The 27,108-nt window shown below is 33.2% G+C and overlaps 3 protein-coding genes across 3 annotated transcripts; 2 read left to right on the top strand and 1 right to left on the bottom strand.

The window, feature by feature from the left end:
* Nucleotides 1-1,264: 1,264 nt before the first annotated feature.
* Nucleotides 1,265-2,482, bottom strand: LOC135137353 (uncharacterized). The gene has a single exon (XM_064066976.1). It carries the CDS (start codon nucleotides 2,480-2,482, stop codon nucleotides 1,265-1,267), a length of 1,218 nt encoding a protein of 405 aa, XP_063923046.1.
* A 10,858-nt stretch (nucleotides 2,483-13,340) lies between these two features.
* Nucleotides 13,341-14,491, top strand: LOC135137620 (uncharacterized). Its single transcript, XM_064067317.1, has 4 exons — nucleotides 13,341-13,466; nucleotides 13,529-13,621; nucleotides 13,677-13,919; nucleotides 13,991-14,491. The coding sequence occupies exons 3-4, from the start codon at nucleotides 13,679-13,681 to the stop codon at nucleotides 14,410-14,412; spliced, it is 663 nt and encodes a 220-aa protein (XP_063923387.1). The 5' UTR covers nucleotides 13,341-13,466; nucleotides 13,529-13,621; nucleotides 13,677-13,678; the 3' UTR covers nucleotides 14,413-14,491.
* Nucleotides 14,492-19,778: 5,287 nt separating this feature from the next.
* LOC135137542 (early endosome antigen 1-like) lies at nucleotides 19,779-22,865 on the top strand. Its single transcript, XM_064067236.1, has 4 exons — nucleotides 19,779-19,977; nucleotides 20,068-20,328; nucleotides 20,416-20,829; nucleotides 20,916-22,865. The coding sequence occupies exons 2-4, from the start codon at nucleotides 20,070-20,072 to the stop codon at nucleotides 22,781-22,783; spliced, it is 2,541 nt and encodes an 846-aa protein (XP_063923306.1). The 5' UTR covers nucleotides 19,779-19,977; nucleotides 20,068-20,069; the 3' UTR covers nucleotides 22,784-22,865.
* Nucleotides 22,866-27,108: the final 4,243 nt, after the last annotated feature.

Genomic DNA, 27,108 nt, shown 5'->3' with positions numbered 1-27,108 from the left:
AGCAGAAATTTATCTTTAGGGGGGGGTTGCATTGCAACAATTTGCTTCAAAACTACGTCAAAATCGTGTATATAAAAAGGAATCAGAATTGTGATCAAAATCACAGTTTTTCAACATGGCTACAACACCAAGCACAATAGTCATCTTCAGTGACGATAAAGACAACTTCCCTATTAAGCACGCTGCTGTGGTGATGAAACAGCTTTTCCAGTAAGTTTTGTTTTGTCTTTTTTTTCTTTTTTTCATTTCTTTTTTTCTTTTCAGATACGGTGTAAAAAGCATCAAAACCAAAGGAGATAAAATCTTTGTCAATCTTTCGTATTGCCCAAAGGCAATCACTTTAAAGAAAAAATTTGGCACGTTACCAATTAGATATATGCGGACCCATTTGGAGAGTGACGACGAATTCAATATTTTGGAAAAAGTTGTTCGTCGCTACAAGTTCAATTTGATCGATGATGGTCCTGAAGACCTTGCCATTGAGGCGAATAAAAAGAGAAGACTATATTTAGAACCTCCCCAAATAGAAGAAGAAGAAGAAGAAGAAGAAGAGGAAGAAGAGGAGGAGAAGGAAGAGCCAAAATCATCGAAAGCAAAAACAAAAAAAACTATTAAAAAAAAAATTGTTGAGGAAGATGAAGAAGAAGAAGACGAAGAGGATCAGCCATCGTCTAAAACACGAACAAAACACATGTCACAAGACGCGCAAGAATTTGAATAAAAAAGTGCAATGTAAATGTTGTTTTTTATTTTCTACAATGCGTATACCAATTATACAAATTAAAAGTATTTTCTAGTGTACAATTTAAATGATTGTGCAAGTGCTGCTGACAGTGATGCGATTTAAAAATATTCTTTAAATCTTCTAGTCGAAGACATGCTTCTTCGTCCAAATCGATGATTTGCGTTTCCAAAAGTATTTCACTTAACCATGCTTTTTTTTCGCTTCCTTTGACAGCTACACCAATTTCATCATCTTCATTATTGGTGTTGTTCAATATAAAGGTTTTCAGGAAGTTTGAAATTTGTGCGTAATTGAGCGTAGAGTTCCAGGTTGCGTCGAATTCTAATCCATGTAAATTGTTGGTTAACCACTTGCACTGATTTACAAATTTGTAATCACACAATTTCAAATCAATAGGCATTTTAATTTCTGCATGTTGATAGTTGCCATATTTAGTATTTAATATTGTTATTTCCTTGCACAAGAAATAGCCACAACCATTTTTAAAGCCTTCTACATCAACAATAAACATTTTTTGTTTTATACTTTTTTCACAACACCGGTAAGAGGTTCGTATTCAACAAACTGCTCGTGCAAGACTAGGCAAAAAGCAGAAGTGTTTGCAGGTACATCCGAAATTGTCTCAAATTCCAATCGCGCATCCACCGTTCCTTGTTTGATTGTGTCATTTTGATAAGAACAATCTATTACAATTAAAGGTGCAGTAGATTTATATTTAAACGGATCCAGTAAGGGTTCACAAATCTGTTTATTATAATAAGATTGCTGAAATCGAGCATACATACTGTAGGCTAAAGCGTACTTACTATTTCTAAAGTTTAAATTCAAATTTTCATAGGGGTAGGATTGTGAGTTTAGATAGAGCTTGATGTTTTTCAAATTGCAGTGATCAAATTTAGATGCATCTTTTGTCAAATTATTGTTTCTATCTGTTTGAAATCCAAAAATTACAAAACGTGGTTTTTCCAAAAATGTCGATGATTTCAACACCCAAGTGAAGGAATGAGTTTCCGGTAGTTGTGGATATCTAAATAATTCCCATCTCCTGTAAGCTATTTCAAGTGGTATATTTTTTTCTGTCGTCTCAAGTAATTTAAGTTTTTCGTAATCCGATACTGTGGTATGTGGAATTGACCAAGTAATTTTCAAATTTGTAATTTTACCCTTCTCTAATCCAGTCTTCTCAATTGTGGCATTTAGATCATCAGCTGTTCTACGTAATACGAGTTCTTGTCGACAATTTACTATGATCTTTTTGAAATCTTCCGCAAATCCTAAGATTGATGAAAGAGGATAGCACACATCAAATTCTCCTGTAGCTGCATTGTTGATATTTTCATTATCAAAGGGAACCCAACTTGCAAACATCAAAGCTGTACTTTCACTGGGCGTATATGATACGTATCCCTTCATACTAGTAGTAATACCAGGATTTATTACTCTGTCAATTGTAATACCTCCTAATTCATATCGAATTTCTTCAAATAGGAATGCGATAAAATTATTGATCAATTGAACTTTAGTTGAAACACCAGACTCGTCGTATTTTAACAGTTTCCCTTGAATACGTAATTCACTTAATCCAGGTATCGTTATTAAGTCCTGTTGCTGGATAACAAGTCGACATTCATCATTATGATTTAATTCACCGGTTGTGTAAGATTTGTAGGAACGAAATTGAAAATTTGTTATAGCACTGTCCACATTCACTTTTCCTTTAACGTTTAAAAAATCCATTATTGTTTGTTGTTGTTGCACTCTCTAACACGTAAACCAAGCGATTTTAAAAACAATTTATTTTCGGGTGTTAACTCTACACGATTTGTAGCGTTAATGGAGTTTTTTCTCCAAAGGTGACTGTTTATATCCTGAAATGCATTGGAAGAATTTCGACTTTCCTGATAAGACACATTAAATCTAGCAACCATTATGAAATGATTTTTCGTAAATGCAATGTTGCAGTGATCACTTCTTTTCTAAAATTAATCGGGTTACCGGTCTCATCCACTATTTTAAGCGAAATATTATTAATTATATGTGTATTAATGGGGAGGTAAATTACATTACTCGGACTTTCAATGATTCTATAACCGGGTGGAACTTTCGGATGAAAGGCATGAATCGTGTGCACTGTATCTCCATTCCTATACGAGTTAGTTACAATATTACATTCGATCCTAACGACATTTACACGCATAATGTCAACAGGAAAATCAGAGAAATGCATCTGATTGGGTGTTAGTATCCTCCTTTCAAATCCTAGTAGCTGCCCGATAGAATTCTTTTTAGAAAAATCAATTTCTTTATTACACTTTATTTCACATTTGAGGGTATTAAAATTGGCTTTCAAATGTAGCTGTATTTTGTCCTTTTCTTCTTTTCGTCCAGCAAACAGTAATTCCAAATATTCGCTAATATCTGCTACTTCATAACAACCTTCAGGAATAATAACAACTTTTTTTTTATCATAATGAAACTTATTATTTTTGTCATCAATATTTGGTATAGCATTATGTACACTAAAATTTATTAATCCAATTTCATAAACACTGTTCTCATCCAAAACAATTGGAAGAGTAAATTCAGCCGATAAGTTAGCAGGCTCTCTACCGCTCAGAAGAAAATAACTTGACATAATGGAAATGCGGTTGTTTTATGATAGGTCGCTGAAATCAAACTGCAGACAGATAAGATATGTATTTTATTATATATTTTGTTTTTTCAAAAAATACAAACACAGATGACCACAATTAAATGTATCGAACTGTTGAAAACGTTCGTGGTTGTAATAGATTTCACAAGGTCCTTTTGAATTGAAATAATTTATTGCTTCTTGAGGTGGTTTTAAGTTACCAAAACTATCAAAATATAGAATAATATTACCTCGTTTCTTATAGGCAGTCCAATGTGTTCCAGGTCCCAAATCTATATCCAAATTAATCACACCACTTTCGTTCTGGTGAATCTTTTTAGGAAAGTCATCGCGTGAAAATACACCTCGAAAATATGATATTTTAAATAATTTCGCAAATTTTTCAATATCTACATTTGTGAGAGGTCTATTAGGTATTTTGTCTACTACTCTAGAATCGTCTAATCTAAAAAAAGACCCAAACCCTTTTTGTATGGTTTTAAAAAAAGACCTTTTCCCATTGCAATGGACTCCATTGTTTTGTTGTGTCGTTGAGCTTCATCCAATTGTTGTCTAGCAGCCTTGGCAGAATTAATCGCCTTGGCAATTCCTGCAGCCCCTCCTGATAAAGCCCCTAAAGCACTGAGACCGGCAAATATGGGAATTAAAGGTAATATTCCACCAGTCTTTGGTACTTTTATGATACGTGTAGGTTTTATTTTTCCTTTCTGTTTTTTTGCTGTTTTTAATGCTATCGAAATGGCATCATTGAGTGTTTTTACTTTATTTGAACGAAAACTTTTCTTTATTGCCTTTGTAATATTTGGAAAATTAATCTTTCTCTTTGATTTAACATTTTTCTTTTTCTTCACCTTTTTTACCACACGTTGTTTTAAGTTATTTGCTTTTTTCATGATACTATCTCAACAACACTATCGTAATGACTAAGTGCTATGTCCTAGGCTGTAGTATTTAAGCAATTTTCAACTTCTTCAAATGTCGATCTTCATCATCATCATCATCACGATGATGCTCATCTTCCAATTTACGCTTATTTCCATTTTTTCTCCTTCTTTTCGCAACAAGCTTAACGCGAGGTGTGTCAGGTTGCGTTAATTCGATTAGTTTTATTTTTTTATTGGTGACTTCTTCACCTGCAGCTTCATTTGATTTTCGTTTTTCAGGTCTTCGTAAGTCCACTACATCTTTTACTGCTGCGTCATCAATTATCATATTCTCAACAAAATTATCTGTTCTTTTTTCTTTCTTTGACGTAGACTTTTTGGTTTTTGTAGGTTTGTTGATATGTTTTTCATTCTCATTGGATTTATATTTTGAGATAATTTTTAAGCAGTTTTCAATATTATCCCTTGCTTTACTCAATACTTTCTCACACTGATTCAGCGTCTGATTGCATCCTTTTCTTTTTTGACCTGTTAAACCCATTCCAAATTTTAGCTTAGTTTTCATCGCTCCTGCTACACCTAATGCTGCAGTTTTTTCCATCCATGAAGCGTTTTTTGCATGGAATCGTTGAAGAGCTTTCTCAGCCAGAATCTTATCAGCTACGTGCCTTTCATTCAAATCTTTTGTTTTCGAATAAGCAATGTCATGGTACTTACAAGCGGCATCAAGTCCATTAATACCTTTATCCCCTCTTTTTAGGAGTTGCTCAAGTTTCGTGTTAGGTCCACAGAACTGATAACCTGGTATATGCAATTCGTAAGGTATAGCATATAACGTTTTATCTAAAATTCCACTACCTCGTTGATGATTCATTTTATGTAGAGAGCGAGAGAAGTCTTTATCACTGTAAAGTTGATATAAAACTATTGCTTAAATAACAGAAATTTGTTTATTTATACTCACTTGATACGTTTACTTGTTATGAATAACATGAAAGTAGTGAAACAAAAAGTATCATTAAAAGTTGAAAATAATGAGTTAGCCAAAGAGAATAGTTTAAAGCATGGCATATTATTTCCTTCAACTGTGAGGTGTTTAGTGATTGGACCATCTAACTGTGGTAAAACAAACGTCATCATTACTTTAATAGAACATCCTAATGGTTTGAAATTTAAAAATGTGTACATTTATTCAAAGAGTCTGTATCAACCAAAGTACGTTTATTTGGAAAACTTATTAAAACCTATTAAAGGAATCGGTTATTACACATTCAACAACGGTGATGATATTATGAACCCATCTAATATTAATTCAAATTCGATTTTTATATTTGATGATGTAGCTTGTGACAAGCAAGATGTAATACGAGAATATTTTAGTATGGGAAGACACAATCATATAGACTGTTTTTATCTTTGTCAAACATATGCTAAAATTCCGAAACATCTTTTACGAGATAATGCAAACGCTTTCATTTTATTTAAACAAGACCAACTCAACCTGAAGCACTTATACAACGACCACATTGGAACAGATATGTCATATGATCAATTTCGAAAAATGTGTTCCCTTTGCTGGAAAGAGCCCTATGGATTTTTATCTATATTTAAAGATAATGACATTGATAAAGGTCGATACAGGAAAGGATTTGATCACTATATATACATCGAGTAGGTAGCTTGTCTTGAACAGATCGGGAACAGATACCGGTTTGAGCTGTTCCAAACCTGTTCTAGATCTGTTTGAATACCTCATTCATCTGTTTGTTGATCCGTTTCCATACCCGATCTGTAGCTGCTTCAACGTAAAAGATTCTGGTGTCGTGTATGTATAAACGAATGCCAACCTAAGTGTAACTTATTTTCTTTTGATCATCAATTAGGTGATAAAAGTGTAAAAGAATAATCACAGCATGGATAAAGTGAAAGAACTGAAACGAAGACTTATCGAAAAACGTAGAATTATTAAAAATAAGTTAAATGCTTTAAAACAGGGTGAATATTTACAAGAAAGTATGTTATTGCCAATTACAAGACATTTAAAAAATATTGAAGATATTGTGAGTAATGAAAAACGACCAAATCAAAAAACAGAAAACGTTTTATCAACTTTAAAAAAAATAAAAGTAGAAGAACCATTAAAACCTTCAACTTCCAAACAAGAGTCAGTAAATTTTTTACAAGATGATGAGGTATTTACAAATGAAAATAATTATGAGGAAAATCTTGCGACTGAGGAAGACGGAAGATTATCCATAGCTTCGGTTTCTGAATTAGTGAATCCGAAAGCATTGGATGAATATTTAGAACAATACAAACCTTTACCTAGGAAGTATATTCAGCAGATGCTAACGGATACGGAAGATATATTTGATCATAAATATGGTGTTAGGCATGATATGGAGAGTGAAAAATTTTCAATTGGTAATTCGGAGTTATTTATTGAGGATTCTGATCTAATTGTACAAAAGAAAAAGTATAAAGGAACACAAGGATTATATGAGTTGTTATTCAAAAAGGAACCACATTCCTACACAGAGAATGATTTAAAGACGTATAAAGAGATTTTGAAAAAGACCAATGCACATAAACGGTATTATCAAGCTAATCAACAAGTGGATGGTAGCAAATTACAGAAGTATAAAAGAATTATTGCACCTTTGCTGACACCGAGTCGTGACAAGTTATCCTCAAGTGGAGGTGGATTATTAAAGAAAGTTGAAAATAATTCTATCGATTACGTTTATTGGGATGATCCAAATGAATTAGTTGACCGAATGCGTTTATTGATAGCATCTGAGCAAGCAGGAAATTTAAATCACAGAAACGAAATTATTAGCATCATTGAAGAGTTAAGAGAAGCAAATATTATTAAATAAATAAATAGCAAAATGGCTGCACGCAAAGAGATTAGCGATGTGAAAAAACAAATTGTAAATGAAATACATAAACCAGCCAGAATTAATTTTAAAAGACGCAGAGTTATCATAAAATCATTAAATGATTTATTTCAATCTCGTAGAGATGATTCCTTATTCAAAAGAGAATAACAATTTTAAGTACATTCTAGTTGTTATTAATTGTTTTAGCAAGTTTGTTTGGGCTTTGCCCTTGAAATCAAAAACAGGCGAAGAGGTTACAAAGAACATGGAAAAAATCCTTCAAGAACAACACCCCAAAAACCTTCAAACTGATATGGGGAAGGAATTTTTCAATCAAAAATTTGAATCATTGATGAAAAAATACAATATAAACCATTATAATGTATACAGCGAAAAAAAAGCTTCTATTGTTGAAAGAGTTAATAGAACATTGAAAAACATTATGTGGAAGGAATTCAATTATTATGGTCATTATAAATGGATTGAATTATTACCCAAAATTGTACAACAATACAATAATACTAAACATCGCACTATAAAAATGAGACCATCTGAAGTGAAAAAAAAACATGAAAAGCTACTTTTAAATACAGTTTATAACCACATCAAAATGTCCAACTTGAAGACAAAATTTCAAATAAATGATCATGTGCGTATCTCAAAAATTAGAGGAGTTTTTGCAAAGAAATATTTACCCAACTGGTCTACTGAAATATTTACAATTAGGAAAATTCAATATACTCAACCCACCACATACTTACTAAAAGATAGCAAAAATCAAAACATTGAGGGTGGTTTTTATCAGGAACAGCTACAAAAGGTTCGTTATGCTGATGCATATTTAGTTGAAAAGGTTTTAAAACGAAAGAAAAACAAAGTTTATGTTAGATGGTTAGGATTTGATAAGACACATGATAGTTGGATCGATAAAGACGATGTTCTGTAATTAGTGATGACTCAGCTCTTCTTTTTTATAAATACTGATGGCATTCGAAGAAACTCTTCAGTTACATTTCTGCAGTTTGTTGAAGAGCAAGTGTTAAAAAAACAAAATCAGAAATGAGCAACAAATTTCTAATTGCAGTGGTTATTGAAAGTTTTATTCTTTTAACTGTTTTGACAATAAGCAGCAGCGACCATGTGATTCCCCGACCTAAAGTAAAAGTTTTGAATTACACTTTTCCAATAGAGGAAGGTCGGTTTTTGGTATACGAAATCCATCAAAGCCAAGTAGTTCTACGTGAATATCCAGCGTTTTATTTTGAAGGAAAAAACTTTGCTTTGGGAACACCTATTAGGGATATACAAAATCGAGTTGTGGGAAACGTAATAGGTCAAAATTGGGACTACTATCCTATAACTCATAGAACATCATTCCAAGAAAAACTCTACTGCGGTTACTATGAATTAGAACAACTTGGCTACAGAAAAATATTATTCTACAGGAATACTGAATACAATTCCACAAGTTCACTGCGTGAAGCTGCAAGAATTCCACAAGAAGGACCGTTTGAAAATTTATGTTTAGTATACAAAATGTTTACTATTTGAACTATAAAGAATAAACGCCTCAAAATATTATGTTAGTTTTATTTCAATATTAGCAGCACCCACACGCAGAGAGATGCCAATTCCAACAAAGCACAACTGTCCAAAATGTAAGGGAGCAACACATTCCTTACATGCTTTATGTAATAGTTGCTATTTTATGCAGTTTGTGAAAGAGCATTATCAAACAAAACATGTACACAGCCGCATTTACGAATCTGCCAATAAGAAATATTAAGAATTTTCTCTACGTACAGTGTGGTTTCTGAACAATATTATTACAAAACGAAACAAATACTTAACTCTTTAAGTTGACACAATAAAATGTAAAAAAAGATCTTGGTGTTTTTCATTTTCTCTTAAATTCCCGCAAAAAAAAGAGAGACTAGGCTAGCCGAAACGATATCAACGCTGAATTCTGGTGTGGTGTCCGTCCGTTTTCTACACTATCACAATTTTACAAGCGTTCAACACATTAGCTTGATAGTCGCATAGATGGAATTGATAAATCGACAAACCGACGCGCTCGGTTCGAATCACGATGAAAGCAATTGGAATTTTTTTCACACCAAACAAAATTTACCTGATGAAAAAAAAAAAACGGTTTTTTACCTTTTTTCAAAAACACCTCAAAAACACCTGTGATTACACCTGCGACCACACCCCTGGAGGAGCCACGCCCTAATTTCAGAAGCCTCTGGTCAATGACGTCATTGTTGATCATGTCTTGTAGAAAGACCCTCGGGGGTGGGCACTTCTTCAGCACAAGAATGACCTTCCAAGGTCATGGACAGAGGACATGCCATCGAAGTGTCACAGTAACCCGCTATCTATACTACTGACAGTACTTCCCTCGCTGTCGGAAACTTGACGACTGCATGCCTATTGTGTTTTTTTTCTCATTACATTTTTGTAGTGGGAATTTAAAAAAAAATTGCGATGACGTCATCAACATTTTTGCAAGGACACGTATATCAGTTGGGATAGATGTAGTGTAATACTAAGAATAAAATTATTATATTCTCAAATTTTCGGGAAAATGAATTGGGTCGTTTGAATATTGATTTGTAATAATCAATAAAATAACGACACAATTTACTCACGTATACCTACGTATCAGAGGCAACTGAAAATCGTGTGTGTATAAACATTCTTAATTTAAGATGACAGGCGTAACAGCATACGTGAGAGCCAAACAGAGAAACTGTAAACAAAACGACCGTCGGTTTTATTGCTTCGACTTCCGCTTATTATATAAAACATTGGGTTTTATTTTAATTCTTGACGGTGAAATTCACAATTGGTTGATTATAAACATGTCTATTTCACATTCGCGGAATCAAGTGAACGCATAAAACAAATGCAGGTCTGTAATGTTAAAGTCGATGTAAATAAGCGTGCTACCCTTATGTTTCAACCGAGTTTTTCCTTTAACAAATTTTGTGTCTACCAAATTGGGTTGGTTGGGGTGTAATACTAATAATAAGTGTTGCCTTTAATTTAATCAATAAAATAAATTGACTTCATTAATTTTTTTGAACCACCTCTTAAGAAAATCTAAAAAATATGAATGGAATGATAAATCACAAGTACAAACTCATCATATTTTTTGCATTTTAGATAGGATTTATTCAGCAAAATTTAAGGGTGACGTCATCAATTTTTTTAGGAGGGATGAACAAATACATTTTGAACAAAAGTTTACCATGCTTATAATAACTTTAAAATATTCCCAAGATTTCAAAGCATTCGGTTTTGTAGTTCCTGATTAAATCAATAAAATAAATTTACGCATTCATTAATTTTTTTGAGTCACCCTGTATATGCAAATCGAAAAAATTTGAATGGAATGATAAATCACAAGAAGAGACTCACCATATTTTGTACATTTTAGATAGGATTTTTTCAGCTAAATTTTGTGGTGACATCATAAATTTTTTAGGGGGGACGACCAAATACGTTTTGATCAAAAATTTACCATGCTTATGATAATTTTAAAATGTCTTCAAGATTTCGAAGCATTCGGTTTTGTAGTTCCTGAGTAAATCAGTAAAATAAATTTACGCTTTCATTTATTTTCTTGAATCACCCTGTATATGCAAATCCAAAAAATATGAATGGAGTGATAGATCACAAGTACAGACTGATCATATTTTGTACATTTTAGATATGATTTATTCCACAAACTTTTGAGCTGACGTCATCAAGTTTTTGGAGGGGATAAGCAAATATATTTTGACTAAACATTTATTATGCCCTTTATAACCTTAAAACATCTGCAAGATGTCAGAGCATTCCGTTTTGTAGTTCCTGATTAAATCAATAAAATATATTTACGCATTCATTAATTTTTTTGAGTCACTCTGTATATGCAAATCCAAAAAATATGAATGGAGTGATAAATGACAAGTACAGGCTCATCATATTTTGTACATTTTAGATATGATTTATTCCACAAACTTTTGAGCTGACGTCATCAAGTTTTTGGAGGGGATAAGCAAATATTTTTTGACTAAAGATTTATGATGCTCTTTATAGCCTTAAAACATCTGCAACATTTCAAAGCATTCTGGTTAGCAGATTAAAAATTAAATTTCAAAATGTTGTTTTATAATTTTGATTTTTTTTCCAAAAATCTGGACGTTTCGGGTGAAAAGTCGATTCAGAGTTGTAAACTACATGTGTAGGACTATGTTATTTTATACAATTGAAAACCCATTTACTATGTACAATTTTGAAGTGACGTCATCGCATTAGTGGTGGGGATGATTAGACAAATTTTGGTTAGCGTTTTACCATCTACATGATATTCTTAATATAAGTACAAAATTTCACAACAATCGGTCGAGTACTTTCGGAGATTATCTGTCTAAAAAAAATCCGGGACGGCAGACAGACGGACGGACAGACGGACGGACAGACAGACGGAAATGGGAGACCTATTTCTTCGTCTTCTAGGGGTCATGAAAGATCGAGAAAACGTAAAAGTAGAGAGTTGGCCGACGGACTCGATTACAATACTTCCTTTGCTTACGCTCGAGAAGTAAAAGGAAACACCTGCCTAATTTTGTGCTTCACAACAAAGTTAAAAAACAAAATACTGACGCATATGGTAGCACTACCAGAACAGCAACGTGGAAGTGGAAAGACAATCGTTGTAGTCTAAATGAAACGGAATTCTTGAACAGAAAAGATAAGAAGACTACTATGTATTACTCAGGTACGTTATCCAACCACTCTCAAAGAGTACAACGGTTATATGAAGAGTACTGGAAAATTTGGCCCAATTCAATCGGTATATGAAATCAACAGGAAGACATCATTAAATTATCTCCTTGCTCTATGCAGAGCGAATCAAAAAGTTGTAGTTTCGTTGTAAGGGAATAAGATCCCTGTTTATATACAAATTCTCCTTACGTGTAGATATATGACTTTAAAATTTCTAATTTCTATCATCATATTCCTACACGAATATATTTAATTCAGGATTTTCACAACTTTATTTTTCTGCTCTCGAGTTCCATAATTGTTTGATAGCGATACCCGTCGCTATCTCTCCGCCTGTTCGAATAGTTCATCCATTTCTGATAAATTAAATAGTTTTAAATTCGTAGCGCGCCTGTTTTGCGGACAATATAGTCTTCTTGCGAGAATTTCTTAATCGAATCATGGTTAGTCACCTTGTTTTGTTGGATTTTTAATTCATCCAGCTCGTACTTATCATTGGTCAATTTTTCTTGGTTCTCTCTGTTGTTTGTCGTCTCTGTGTCGTCTGTCTACGGCGATTTTTATTAGACAGACAGAGATAATCCCCGAAAATATGTAGATGGTTAAACTATAACCAAGAATTGTGTAATCATCCCTACCAACAATTTGATGACATTATCTCAGTTTTTTTTTTCAGTAAACGTTCTATGTCCTCAAACACGTCTATGTAATGCCTATCACTCTTTGGTACTGAAATGTCAAAAATTACTTTTTTGAACTTACTTGTCACTTTATTGTACTCAGATGTCGAAAACGTACTTTTGCGCCTTGGCCTTGGGTTCTTATCTGACTGTTTTTTTTTTTTAATAAAAAGTCAAAAGTGGCCTTATTTGAATTCCACCTTTATTGACTATCGTTATGGAACGTGACGATACCAATTTTTTTCTTACTAGAAGAGTAAAGTAGCACTATAATTTTTCTCAAGCCCAAAGGGCTTTTCCTCCAACGACAAAAAAGGATTTTCTAACTTGAAAACCTCTTACAAAATCAATTATTTTTCTATATTATCGCCTAAAAACGTTGTGTGTAACTCGGCCAAAGAGAACTATTTTGGCCTCATCCGATTTGTATGTCTCGGCTATGTCTCGGATTCAAGGCTCTGACCGACTGAAAAAGTTCTTCTTTACAGCCTTGGTATACAAATACATATAAAATGTGAACTTAATGAGATAAGTTATACTTTGGTAAACTTGTCCAGTTACAAACAGTACTTATTATAGTACATTCAACAAAATGAAAATGTTCAAACGATGAATACCTACTTTGTGTGATTTTAGTTCAAATCCAAGGAAAATATGGGAATTTTTAGTGTAATTTTTTTTAGCAAACTTAAAATACGTAACCACACAAATTTGTATCTAATCTAATCAGAGCGATAACGTTTTAGCTTCTAAAACGTAAGTAGAACATTAAGAATTGAGAAGTAATTTTCACGCATTTCCTTCATTGAAATATTTCAAAGAATATCATCAACACACTAAAAGCTGGTAATTTATTTCTACAAAAATCTGCTTAACTTTCGAATTAATTTTCTATTTCTAAATTGTAGCAAATTACCCTGGTTAACAAATTTCGTGTTTGGACAATAAACTTTGAAAATTACCGACAGTTACGACGGAATAACCGCTTACTTCATACGCAGGTAAAGTAGGAAAATGTACTTGTAACCAAAATACCTTACTTATCGTATAATTTAGGTATGGCGAACCTAGAAGGAATAGAATATAACACAAAAGAACTCATTACGATATTTAATACAAACCAGGAAAAAATGTCTTATTTCTTGAAGAATCATCTTGAGCAACTACTTACTGATTACCTATATTTTGTAAAACAACACGAAGATAAAAGCACAGTGGAAATTGAGAAGTTAATAAACACGGCGAAAACAAAACTTCAAGAATTACCAACATACGAAGTGATCATCAACGAAAATTTAAGTAAGCTGTTAAAATAATTAGATAAATTTAGACAACCATTATGTTTTGACTGATGTTATTTCAAATTTTAGAAGATGAAGATTTAATTGAAATGAAAGATTTTTTTTTGGATATCCACATCAAACTAACTAATAACAAAGTGCTAGACTACAGGAGTATTTTCAACACAGCAGTCTACTACGGAAGTTGTATAGAGAAAAGTTCATACAGTTTTGATAGCAAAGAACAATATGATTTACCAAAATTGCTCAAGTTTTTATATTTATCTGCGGGCCCTCAGAAAGCAACGAATATTCTTTACGAAAACAAATGTCATTTGAATAAAGTTTCTGAAAATATTTCGACACTTAACATGCAAAACGTGGACCTAGCAAACGTAGAAAGAATTCAGCAACAACTAGAAGAAGTCTTGGCGAAGTTAACAACCATTGACAAGCTTTCTACGCATACTAGTGACAAACTTGATCAGAATGAAACAACTGTCGACAGTTAGTTAGCATGTTTTGGTGTATAATTTTACGAGTATTTATTTGTAGCTCATATTCTAATAGAATAAACCAGTTATACAATCACGCATAGATAAATACTGTTAACAACAACTTAAATTAAACTAAATAGAAGTACAATAATTACTCGTTTCTTATGTAAAATACTAATTTATTGCAATCTCAAATTATTTTGTTTGGAATCAGTACCTATATTACTGCTATTTTTACTTTTGGCTATACTTTCATTTTTCCTTTAAGTTTCATGACCCCTTGAATTCGAAAAAATAGGTCTCCGTTCCGTCTGTCTGCCCGCCGTTTGACGATTTTTGACAGACTGACAGATAATCTCGGAAACTACTGAACCGATTGTTATTGAATGCTATGTTCACGTCAGGATGATAAAACGCTAATCAAACTTTACCCATTCATTAAATGTATATGTATTTTGTCAGCGCTTTGTGGAATTGTCCCATCAACAACATGATGACATCATCTCAGAAAGTTCATTTTAAATGTTACATATTTAAATTTTATAAAATAATGTTTTGCTACAGGTATAATACTTTATAAATCTATCTTGATTTTTACTGCCCGAGCGCAAACTAAGGAAGTATTGTAATAGGGTTGTCTACCTGTCGTCTGTCTGTCCTCTCTTTGTGTGTAATAGTGTTAGACAAATAATTAGCAAAACTACTGGACCGATTGTTGTCAAGTTTTAGTATATTTTAGGAATTTCGTGTAGATGGAAAATCATGTTGCACAAATCTTTCAAGCATGAGTGGACCAAATCCGGTAATAACAACGCCGATGCGTTAAATAACACAAGAACCCAACGCAAAAACTCGCTTAAACACTCTAAACTATTAGAAGCGGGAATTTCAATTACGATTACTACCAAAACAGCAAAAAAAATGGTCAAAAGTTGTTTCGACAGAACTTTCCTCGCACCTTCATCCAGCATTTTCGAGTTGAATCTTTTCTTCACACAATTTTGTGATGACGTCATCAACATTTTTGCAAGGACACGTATATCAACTTGGATTGGTGCAGTGTAGTACTAAAAACAAAAATATTGTATGCCCAAAATTTTCAAAATCAATAAAATAATTTCATGCATTCATTAATTTTTTTGAGTCACCCTGTATAAGCAAATCCAGTAAATATGAATGGAATGATAAAGCAAAAGTACAGACTTATCAATCTTATCATATTTTGGACATTCAGATAGGATTTATTGAGCAAAGTTTTGACCAGAAGTTATCAATTTTTTGGAGGGGATAAGCAAATATATTTTGATTAAAAATTTATTATGGTTGTCATTACTTTAAAACATCTGCAAGATTTCAAAGTATTCGGTTTTACATATTCAAAATTAAACTGCAAAATATTGTTCTATAATTTTGATTTTTTCCCACAAATCTGGACTATGTTATTTTATACAATTTAAAACACATTTACTATGTACAATTTTGCAGTGACGTCATCACATTACTGGTGGAGATGATTAGATAAATTTTGGTTAGCGTTTTACCATCTACATGATATCCCTAATATAAATACAAAATTTGAAAACAATCAATCGGACTAGTACTTTCTAACAAAAATACGAGACGGCAGACAAACGAACAGACGGACGGAAACGGGAGACCTATTTCTTGGTACTCTAGAGGTCATGGAAGGTCGAGAAAACGTAAAGGTAGGGAGTTGCCCGACGGACTCGATTACAATACTTCCTTCGCTTACGCTCTAGAAGTTAAAAACAGAATAATTTGCGGAATTAATTAGTTCCAACAAATTTAGCGAAATATCGGTTGTTTAGATTATAACGTTGGAATAGCACAATCAAAGTAAGGACTCCTACCTTCGCTAGAGCTGAGAGTTAGTGTATTCTCAAGCCCCATCCAACAGAGTCAAAAATAAAGCACGAATGTTAAGAAGAACTTCGAAAGAACGGCCCTCGCTCTTGGAGTACAATAAAACAACATATCTAGCTTTTTCTAAAAATTACAACATGTGAATTCACATATTTAGTGTTTTTATGAGAACTTCTACAATTTTTCTATAATGAATTTTTATTTTTTATGAAAATCTCTAGTTGTAATAAAGATATGTATGTAATGTAAAAGTAAATGTAAAGAAGCGTGCTACGGCATGTTTCAAATGAATTTCTCCCTAACAAAATTTTGTAAAGACGTCATTAACATTTTTTGCAGGATACATGTATCACTTTGGATAGGTCCATAATAAATATTTATTCTATTTTAGAACCATAATCTTATTTATAAGCACCCAAATGCGGGCTTAAATTGACCTTTTTAGCACAAATCTGTCAAAAATTGCTAAGCAACAATTGATTGTTCATTTACTCTAATCAATTAATTATTCAAACACGCTTCGATATTCAACGTTTTTCTTAAGTTGGAAAAACAATATTTTATCAAATCATTACCTGACCGACTTCAAATTCTTCTAAACTTTCGTTTGAATAAACGTTTTCCGCTTCTTTAATTTACATTTTGAAAAACGAATTATCAAATAATCAACGTGGTATCCATAACAACATCAAAATAATAGCCAGCTATGTATTAAAATTCGCATCGGCACAATTCACACAGTCTTGCCGAAAATACTCAATATTTCGTTAAAAATAGTTTATAAACTAAAATAGAATAAAACGTTGTATGTACCACGTGCATAATTGTCGATTGTGGCACTCAGGAAATTAAAAGCCCTCCTTCGTCGGGCTTTAAACATTCCCTCGTGCCACAATCTCCCTGATTATGCCCTTAATACATAAATAACTATTGTTAAATAATAATACCATTATTGTATTCCCAAATTTTCTGGAAAATGAAATGAGCCGTTCCTGATGTAATGAATAAAATACACTGACTCATTAATTACTTTTTTGAGTCACCCTGTATCAATATTTCTAAAGAAGCCAAACATCATAAAACGAAATTATTTCTTTTCGAACATTAGTACAGTATCGATAAAGAACGATTATTTTCGAAAGTGAAAGAATTGCCAACAAGAAAATGCCTTCGTCTGGCTCATGACAATGAGAGACGCTGGATGATATTGAAGGAATTACTTGAAATTTTTCCCAGGCAAAAATCAGCACGGCTGTATCAATGTTTACCTTTATTTTAAACAGGTGTTTTGCTACAACTAAGAGTTTACTCTTTTACATATACAGTCATTAACTCATTAAACGCGTAGTCCCCCATTTCTCATTCAATATACTTTGTGAGCATGGACGTAAGCGAAGGACAGTTGTAATCAAGTCTGTCGGCCCACTCTCTACTTTTACGTTTTCTCGATCTTTCATGACCCCCAGAGTACGAAGAAATAGGTCTCCCGTTTCTGTCTGTCTGCCTGTCTGTTCGTCTGTCTATCCGTCTGTCTGTCGGTCTGCCGTCACCAGATAATCTCCGAAAGTTCTGTATTTATATTAGGAATATCATGTAGATGGTAGGTAAAACGCTAACCAAAATTTGTCTTATCATCCCCACCAATAATGTGACGTCACTTCAAAATTGTACATAGTGAATGGGTTTTAAAATTGTATAAATAGTCCTACACATGTAGTTTATGACGACGTGTTGAATTTTTACCCGAAACATCCATAAAAAAATCAAAATTATGAAACAGCATCTTGCAATTTAATTTTGAATCTGTTAAACCGAATGCTTTGAAATTTTGCACATGAAGCATGATAAATTTTTAACCTAAATATATTTGCCCATCAGCTCTAAAAATTGATAGTCCTATCTTAAATGTACAAAATATGATGAGTCCATACTTGTGATTTATGACTACATTAATATTTTTTAGATTGGCTTACACAGGGTGTCCCAAAAGTGTCGCTAATATTTGTATTACATTAAGATGACATCGTTTGAACAAACTGACTGCAAATCCCAAAATGGGTAATAAAAAACAGAATGATTTGATGTTCTTGCAAATACAATTATGGTCTTCTCTTTTTGTGAAACACTGTAGTTTTACCATTTGTTGTGCGCCCTCCCATTCTTCTCATTTATGAGATATATGAATTCCATTTACCCCTTCTTTCTGCCCACAATTTCAGATATTTTGAAAAAATAGCATAGTTCAGTACTTCAGTGTTGTAGTGATACTTTCAACAACGTTAGCTCGTAGCAGACATTTTAAAAAATCTCGAACACGTTCGGTTTGTGTTTAAATCATACAGCCGTTGAGATAACGCTTCGTATTTTTCGATAACAGAAATTACTGAAGGTAGGCTGCGCTAGGCCGGCCTAGGTGATGTGGTCACCTTGTCACCTTCACGTTACGGGGATGACCCTTTTGTCGGGCGATATGCTCAGGCGCCAGCTTCGTCCCCACAGGGTGCATTGGGATTGCTCTAAAGCCCGAGACACGGAACTCCAAAGATCTCGTGAGCGCCGACGAAAAACAATAATACTCCGAGAAATTAACACTAGACGGTTTTTGTTGGCCGTCACCAGCTACACTGGTGAATAAAAACTTATCGGCTAAAAGAAATGAAGTTGCAAAGCAAGAAGAATAAAATGTGGGTCACATTGGTTCCGGGTTCTCTGGCGACGACTTCTTTCTGGATGGGGCTTCTCCTGATCCTGTTGTCAAATTTTGTATGTTTATCAAGAACATCGTGTAGATCGTGAAACGCTAACCAAAAGTTGTCTAATCCCTCCCTACCAACAATGTGGTCACATTACGTCAAAATTTTGCATAGTAAATGTTATATAAATTTTATGAATCAACATATTCCTGTAGTCGTGTTTATGAACCCGTCTTGATTTTTAACCCAGAGATCCAAATTTTTCAATAAGAAAAATCCAAATTGTATAACAAGCCTTTACAGTTTAACTTTTAATCTGCAAAACCGAATGCTCTAAATTCTTACAAACGTTTTAAGATTGTCGTGAGTAGCTTGATCAAAATGAATCCATTTATCCTAAAAAATTAATTACTTTCTCGTCCTTGTAAAGAGACGATACCTTACCGCTTAACCTAAAAATATTTTCAGTCTGTTATATTTGTTTTCTTATTTTGTATTAGGGTTTGTAATCTAAACCAAAAATTTTTTCTAGAAAATCAGCGTCGTCACCTCAAAAATGTCTTAAGCAAATGTTTGACATTTGTACAAAATGTTTTAAAATCAATTAATTAATTAACCAGTGACTTTAATTGATTAAATAAAACATTTGAAAAAGATGTCTGCAATAAGTTTGTTACTCCTTCACTTTTATTCTGTTGGTACCCGACATGTTTCTACAATCAGTTGTGACGCGTCTGCCGTTTATCTCAGGTAAACAATGATTTTACTAAGTTAATATTAAGCGTGGAGCATTTTTTTTAAGTTACGAAATTGCTTTTAACCAATCTTATCTAATTCAAACCAAAAGCCTTCTTTTATCTAAGGAATGATATTATCTATTCCAGTTATCAAACTTCAGAAATTCAGTTCAAGTAATTTCGCCAACAACAGGACAAACCAATAACAGAAGTTCAGCTAGTGGAATTACAATTTTTTCTTGAAAACTGTTGGATTAACTTATTAGGTGCGTATCGTTATAATATTGACAATGCGTCAATCGAGTAGTCCTAGCTTAATCGTAGTTCCAAATCTTTAATGCACCATTTTTCACCAGGTATGAGCAACTTTCTTGAAATAGAAACCATCATGCAAAGACTCAGTGATCGACTAGATGCAGAAGAAATTAATATTTTACAACAATTGAAAATTCAGTTGTTACGAGTTCTTGATGAGTACCTATCCAGAACTAAAGAAAGGGGAAAAGACAAAAAATTGTTACAAGAATCTAAAAGAATTGAACACATAATAGACGCAGTGAAAAGAAAATTGGAGAATCAGCCAACACGAGCAAACACGAGCTTCTACACCATTTCAAGTAAGTGGAAAAATTATTGCAATATTAATATGAAAATAGAGAACAATGATAATATATCCACATACATACTGTATATATTTTTCGTAGATTATCAGGATGCGGATCGAATAAAACAGGATTTGATTAAAACCGCAAAAAAAATTAACCATGGAAAAGTTGATGTAACAGCGTATGAAACCATCTTAAACAATTTTTTGTGTGGGCTAGAATCAATAAATAAGAGCCAATGGGCCGACATAATGAAGGACCTTTACTTTGGATTTATTATTCTACAATTATTTCTACACTCTCCTCCCAAATTGTCTGCAAACGTTTTAAACGAAACTTTATTTCATCTGAATGAAGCTATCGGAAATTTTGAAAAACTCAACATTCAAAACGTGGATTCTTCAGAAAAGGAGAATTTGAAAAAAGAAGTTGACAAATTTATAACATCCTTGCGGTCCCTACAAAATTCGACTACCAAGAAACTTGATGAAGTAAAAACAAAAATTGCCTCAGGTTAAATTATTTTTTTGATTCCATTTTTATTATATCGCCCTGTACCATAATTTTAATTGTTGTTTTTATTAAAATTTTTATTTTAGTTGACCCTAATGTTCAACTAGACGAAATCAATTATGATTTGGGTAAATGTATCACGGATCTAGAAAACGTACGCCTGCCTGTGGACAACCGTTTCATAAAACTACTAGCAGATACGATATCAAAAATAAAGAAGCGACTCCAGTCGATCGGTGCAGAGGACAGCGTAATACAAAAGAAAAAAATGGACATGAATACTCATGTAAACTACGCTGATGAACAATTAGAACTCGTCAAAGACTTTAACGAAGTTTTGAATATCAAAGAAGCCGAAATTTTAGAAATCGTTAGCCAACACGCAGACTTTCGTCAAAAAAAAATTAAATTAGAACAACTAAAGGAAAACGTACAGAAAATAGATCAATCAAATAAAGCGATAGTTACACGACAAAATGAAATTATTAACAAAATATCAGGTTTTATTATTGCAGAAACCGCAGTTTACTTAAGACAGAAAATTAGAGTGATAGAAGACTATCGCAGTTATGCTCAACAGTTTGCTTTTCGAAAAGATACTGCGAAGTATACAACAAAAACAGAAGAAATAAAAGGAATGAACAGCTGCTTAGAATATATTTCTGAAGACAACACTTTTTTCGTAGAAAGAAAAACCGTTATCCAGAAACGAATCGATGAAGTGGTTGATATTTTAACAAAAAAAGCTGAAGAGAATAAACGAAGTATATCAGAATTTGAGAAACTAAAAGAAATTCAAGGAACAATAAATAACAAACCTAAACAGGAAGAAACGACGCTACTTGTATTTAATGATTACAGAGACAATATTGAAACCATTAGAAGTTTTCACTTTAGAATTGTCGCAAAAAAAATGGAAGTTCTGCGCAGTTTGCACAGTTATGAGAAGAAATTTTATGAAAAATATGTTAAGGAACTTTTGCCTTCAGTAGACATACTTCTCGAAAAATACGAAAAATTAACAGAGCAACTGTGTGGTTTAAATCCCGACCAAAATTTTCAAGAGGAACGACAATTAATTGAAACACAGTGGAATGAAGTACAAAGAGTCATAAGTGAAACTCCACCCGAAAATTCGGGAACATTGACAATAGTTTTCGATAAGTTTAAAGAACAAATTTCCGAAATTTTAATCAAAATCGAAGGCTTAAACGAAAATATTAAAAAAGTGAAATCTTCTAAAAGCAAATTGAATGATCTATCCCAAGAGAATCTTACAGATTCAGCGAAAACGGAGGCTCTGAGAGAATTTGAGGAAGCTGTACTTTCCTTTGAAGAAAAGTATACAAGCGGCGGCTTGTTAAAATTTCTACCCGACGTTAAGAAAGAAATTCTAATTGAAAAATCAAAAGAAACATTAAACTACATCATCAACAATCGTATTAAATCGCTTAAAGAAGACTTGACCCTTGCAAATATTGCCGAATTATTTATTGTTAAAGAAAATATTGAAGATATACCCATACCCGGAGAAATACAAGAATTGAATGCTCTAAAAGAACTAGCTCTAGATGAAGTTAAAAACATGATGGGCTGTTTAGACAAACGACTATCAGTTTTTGCGTTCAAGAAGATACCGTACGAGAATGTCTTAAATGTTGATAGTTATTTCACTAATTTCAAGTTTGAAAACACTCAGAACAAAGAAAGTGTAGAATATGTTCAACAAATTCATTCGCATGCTGAAACTTTTGAAAATGATATAAAATGTTATTTGGGAACAAGAGACTCTGTTGATTATTACATAATCCACGAAAACCTTATGCGTCTGTTGGAAGAACTCGACCAGCTTGAATGCGAAGATGATGAGTTATTAAAGGAAATGATCACAACCATGGAGTACATTCAAGACTTAAAAAGAAATTTACTCGCTAATGCTTCTTCTTCAGATTAGATATGAAATTTGGCACTTGAAGAAAATGCTTCAATATTTGTTATATGTACCTGAATAAATATACAAGAGAATATGTGAATAATTATTCTTTAATATTTTAATAATTTTAATAATATTCTAAAAACAAAGTACCTTTCTTGTTTTGTTAAAATGAAAACACTAAAACACTAAGGTTCAAATTACAATATTACGATGAAGTATTCAAAATTAAGATTTATTTTGCCCTTCTGTGGTACCGTAGATCCCAAATGGATGAACCAATTTCGATGCAGTGTTTTTTAATTGAAAGCTATTTTAATCGAAATGGTTAGCTATGTTTGACGATAATCACTTCAATTAATTCAAGATCATCAGCTGATCGCTATGTACTTATTTATCTGTTATACCACAGCTCCTAAACGCATGAACCGATTTCAATGCGAGCTCTTTTGTATAAAAACCAGTTCAGTCGGAAATGTTCTTGCAAGGGCGATTTGATGAATAACTCGGTTCACATCGACTTGGAGAGTGAAAGAAGAAAAATTAAAAACGGCATATGTAGTCTTCAAATAGGCTTCCCATAAATGACGTTCTATAATGTCAAGTCATGCTGTCAGTAATTCTTCGCGGAGGAACTAAATACACACTAATATGTCGAGTGGTTTTTGTATAAAAAATTGGTCGAACTATATTTCGACAAGCTTTCCTCGGTCCTGAAGTGCAGCGCAACAAATCCCTCCTCGATAAATCATAAGTATAGACTGATCATATTTTGCACATTTTTGATAGGATCTAGTGGACAAAATTTTGGAATAACGTCATTATTTTTTCAGAGGGGATCCAATGTAAATCCAGTTGAGCACCTAAAAAATGGGAAAATATTCCCAGAGATGTTGTCGAAAATCTTTCTCCAGTATACCAATAAATTCCGTGATAAGAGGTATAGCGGGCCATACAGGGTACTAGGGTCGGTTTGAACGCGTTACTTTAATTGTTTACGTTTTTTGTGTGTAGTTCATGTTTTGCAAATTTTTGGCGTCATTAATTAATAAATAAAAGTGACTTAAAATAATATCTTTTTCTGGACTATTCACGTTCAAAACAATTACGCTGCTTTATTTAAAAGTTCCTATGTAGCTATCAATCAGATCAGTCGAATATAGGAACACGTGTGCTTATCTAATTGAGTGGTATAATTTGTCCATGAGTTTATTTGTGATAAATACTTTTTAACTGATAAATTACATTTATTTGTCGATTATCAGTTCATTTTTGCTACACAAGATCCAGCTAAATGATAAATTACTACTTGATTTATCTGTTCTAGCATTTTAATGTTAATTTAGGAAAAAACCCCGGCGTGACCTTGTTTAATTGTTGATAAGTTAACAACTCAATCTTATTTTTCCTGGCATTGTAGATACGCACGTGTAGAAACAAACTTACGTCGCAGATAGTTATCAAGGTTTTTCCTAAATTAATATTTAATTATATCATACAACTCTTTTTGTTAACAAAAAAAAACCGGAGTATCATATTGATACGCAATCTGAGCTGATTTGACAAACTAATAGTTAATTAAATATAATACTTGAACTAAGATGTAATACAACATCTATTGTCGATAAACGCACTGGTATCAATATCAACGAAGCCAGGTCTTGGTTAAAACTACGAAGGGATAAGCAAGAATAGTATTATAAATTTGTCCTCACTTTGTACGTAGACCACGATAAAAACATTTTGATAAAAGATCAGAAACTCACGAGAACTGCTGGGCTGTTGACAGCATCTGAACATTACTCTGAAAATTTCCCATTTCTCTAGGTTTATTAGAATTCCTAAAGTTAATATGTACAATTTCGCGTCAAGCATCAGAATATAGTAGTAGTAGCAGCCCGAACGTACCTACTACTGGTGACGTTCTGTCATGCTCAAATTATTATTTATTGGCAGCGGCCGAGCGCTTGAGCACTAACAAAAATTATTTATTTGCTTGGAAATAGAGAGCTAAACTCCATTTGGGAAGAGGTAAGAATTTCAAAAGGTCCTGCATAATAAACATAAGATTGTAGTACAACCTTTCAATAAAAAATTGGGTATCCCATCAATTCCAGTCGTAAATTTATCTTTCGATTTCTTTAACACCTTCTGATTGGACGGTAGTCACTGGGGTCCAGTTTATTTCCGTTCTTAAAGATCAGTACCACTAGTACTTTTAACCAGATATCGGGAAGAGCATGAGTTTGAAATGAGTTTTGCATGATCATGGTTAGGGGATAAACGAGGGAGTGACCGCAGCGTTTCAAAGGAGCTATACCATCGATTCCGGAGGCTAATGATGAATTGAGAGTGAGGAGATTGTGTTGATACTAATAATAGTCATCTGCCCTATGATAGAGAAGGCTCTAATATGTGTCCCAATGAGATTTCCATGTGTGATAAGTTCCTAGACTGTGATTTTAATGTTACTGTTTTACATAAGTTTACCATATATGTATGAAAGTGATATACTGAAAGCTAGTCGAAAAATTAAAACTAACTTAACTATGAGTGTCGATAATATTCCTGCCTTCTTTGTCCATGATTATTAATAATAATAATAATAATAATAATAAACTTTTATTGCCCAACAGGTTACAACCCACTTAGAGGACAACATATAGAATACAGTGAACAGACTAATATACACAAACAATATATATACCGGGTGTCCCACGTAACACTTTCGGGCGGAATAACTCAGGTAATTTTGAACGGATTGTTATGAAATTTATTCGTGCTCGTGTCATACATGGCGTGCGTGCAACCTGCTCGTGCACCTGCACTTACATACTAACTAAATATTTGTGGCAATTTTTAAACAACTGCTGTACACAGATATCAAGTAAGTCCGCTTATAACTCACATTTTTTGTTGTACTTGAGTTTCTTGCTTTTTCACTTGAACTTTTTCATTCTTAACCTTACTCTTTTTCTAATCTAATTAATTCCTTACACTGACCTATTGTTTTACATTTTTGTTTTTTCCGTGGTCCTCTTGTTTGTGCTCAAAGTCACCGCGACCGACCCCGCGAGTGTGAAAAGTGACCTTGTTCTTCTTTTCTTTTCTTTCCTTTTTCCCAAAACGATTTTTTTTCACTTATTTTTTTTCTTATTTTTCACATCATCATGCGTTGTGTAAAATGTAAAAGCGAAATTGATGAATCAAAAGTCAACTCGTTTATCAAGTGTGATGGATGTAACAAATTTTTTCACATTCCTTGTTCTGAGCTCACTGCACCTGAGGTTAAATGTCTGGAGTCTAGGCCCGCTTCAAAACGTCGTATGAAATACATCTGCCTCGACTGCGAGCAGGGTGTACACCAAGTACCAAAGCTGATTGCTATGGTTCATGATCTGCAGGTTGAAATTGAAAAATTAAAATCTCTTAATACCACCGCGTTAGAGTCTGCCAGTTCGTCTACTTGTAATGATTCATCGTTGTGGACGGTTGAAAAAATTGTGCAGGAAATCTCGGAGAGAAGCAAGCGTGAATGCAATCTCATTATTTATAACGTCCAAGAACCAGAGGGATTATCTAAACAAGACCAGACCACATCGGACATGATATTGGTGAATGACATGCTGACCCAGTTAAATATTACTCAACCAGCGTCACACCCTCTTCGTCTTGGTAAATTCATAGCTTCAGCTACCCATCGGAGTCGTCCTCTTCGTGTACGGTTGAACTCAGTCAATGATGTCGTTACGGTGTTGAAAAAATTCAAAAATCTTCAAGGTTTAGATAAATGGAATAATATTAGTGTTTCCAGGGATCGCACTCCAATGCAAATAAACTTGTATAAATCTGTGAAAGAGGAATTGGGTCGTCGTTTATCTTTGGGTGAAAATAATCTAAAAATAATTTATTGCAACGGAATTCCCATTATTATTACTCAGGAAAACTAATACGGTCCAACAGGTCTAGACCTTCCTTCACCTTATATTGTCAAAATGTTCATAGTTTAGTTTCCAAATCACATAATTGTTACGTCAGTTCCTGTGACTTGTCTTATGATATCATTGCGTTAAGTGAAACATGGTTGAATGATTCTGTTTATAATACTGAGTTGTTTCCATCCCACTATCATGTTATACGATGTGACAGAAAGTTTTCCACTGTAGGTCGCACCAGGGGTGGTGGAGTTCTTGCTGCTTTCTCTGAATTTATCAATGCTGATGCTGTTGACACTACGGTTTTAACTGACATGGTTCCACTGATTGATATAATTATTTGCAGATGTTCTGTTGGTAACCTTAAATTCTTACTTATTGTTATCTACATACCTCCGGACATATCGTCTC

This window comes from Zophobas morio, unplaced genomic scaffold, assembly GCF_036711695.1.
Source record: "Zophobas morio isolate AGI-343-1 ecotype UQ-CSIRO unplaced genomic scaffold, CSIRO_AGI_Zmor_V1 ptg000029l, whole genome shotgun sequence".
NCBI lineage: Eukaryota > Metazoa > Arthropoda > Insecta > Coleoptera > Tenebrionidae > Zophobas > Zophobas morio.
The sequence above is the reverse complement of the archived record's forward strand: the minus strand, read 5'-3'. Positions and strand labels throughout refer to the sequence as shown.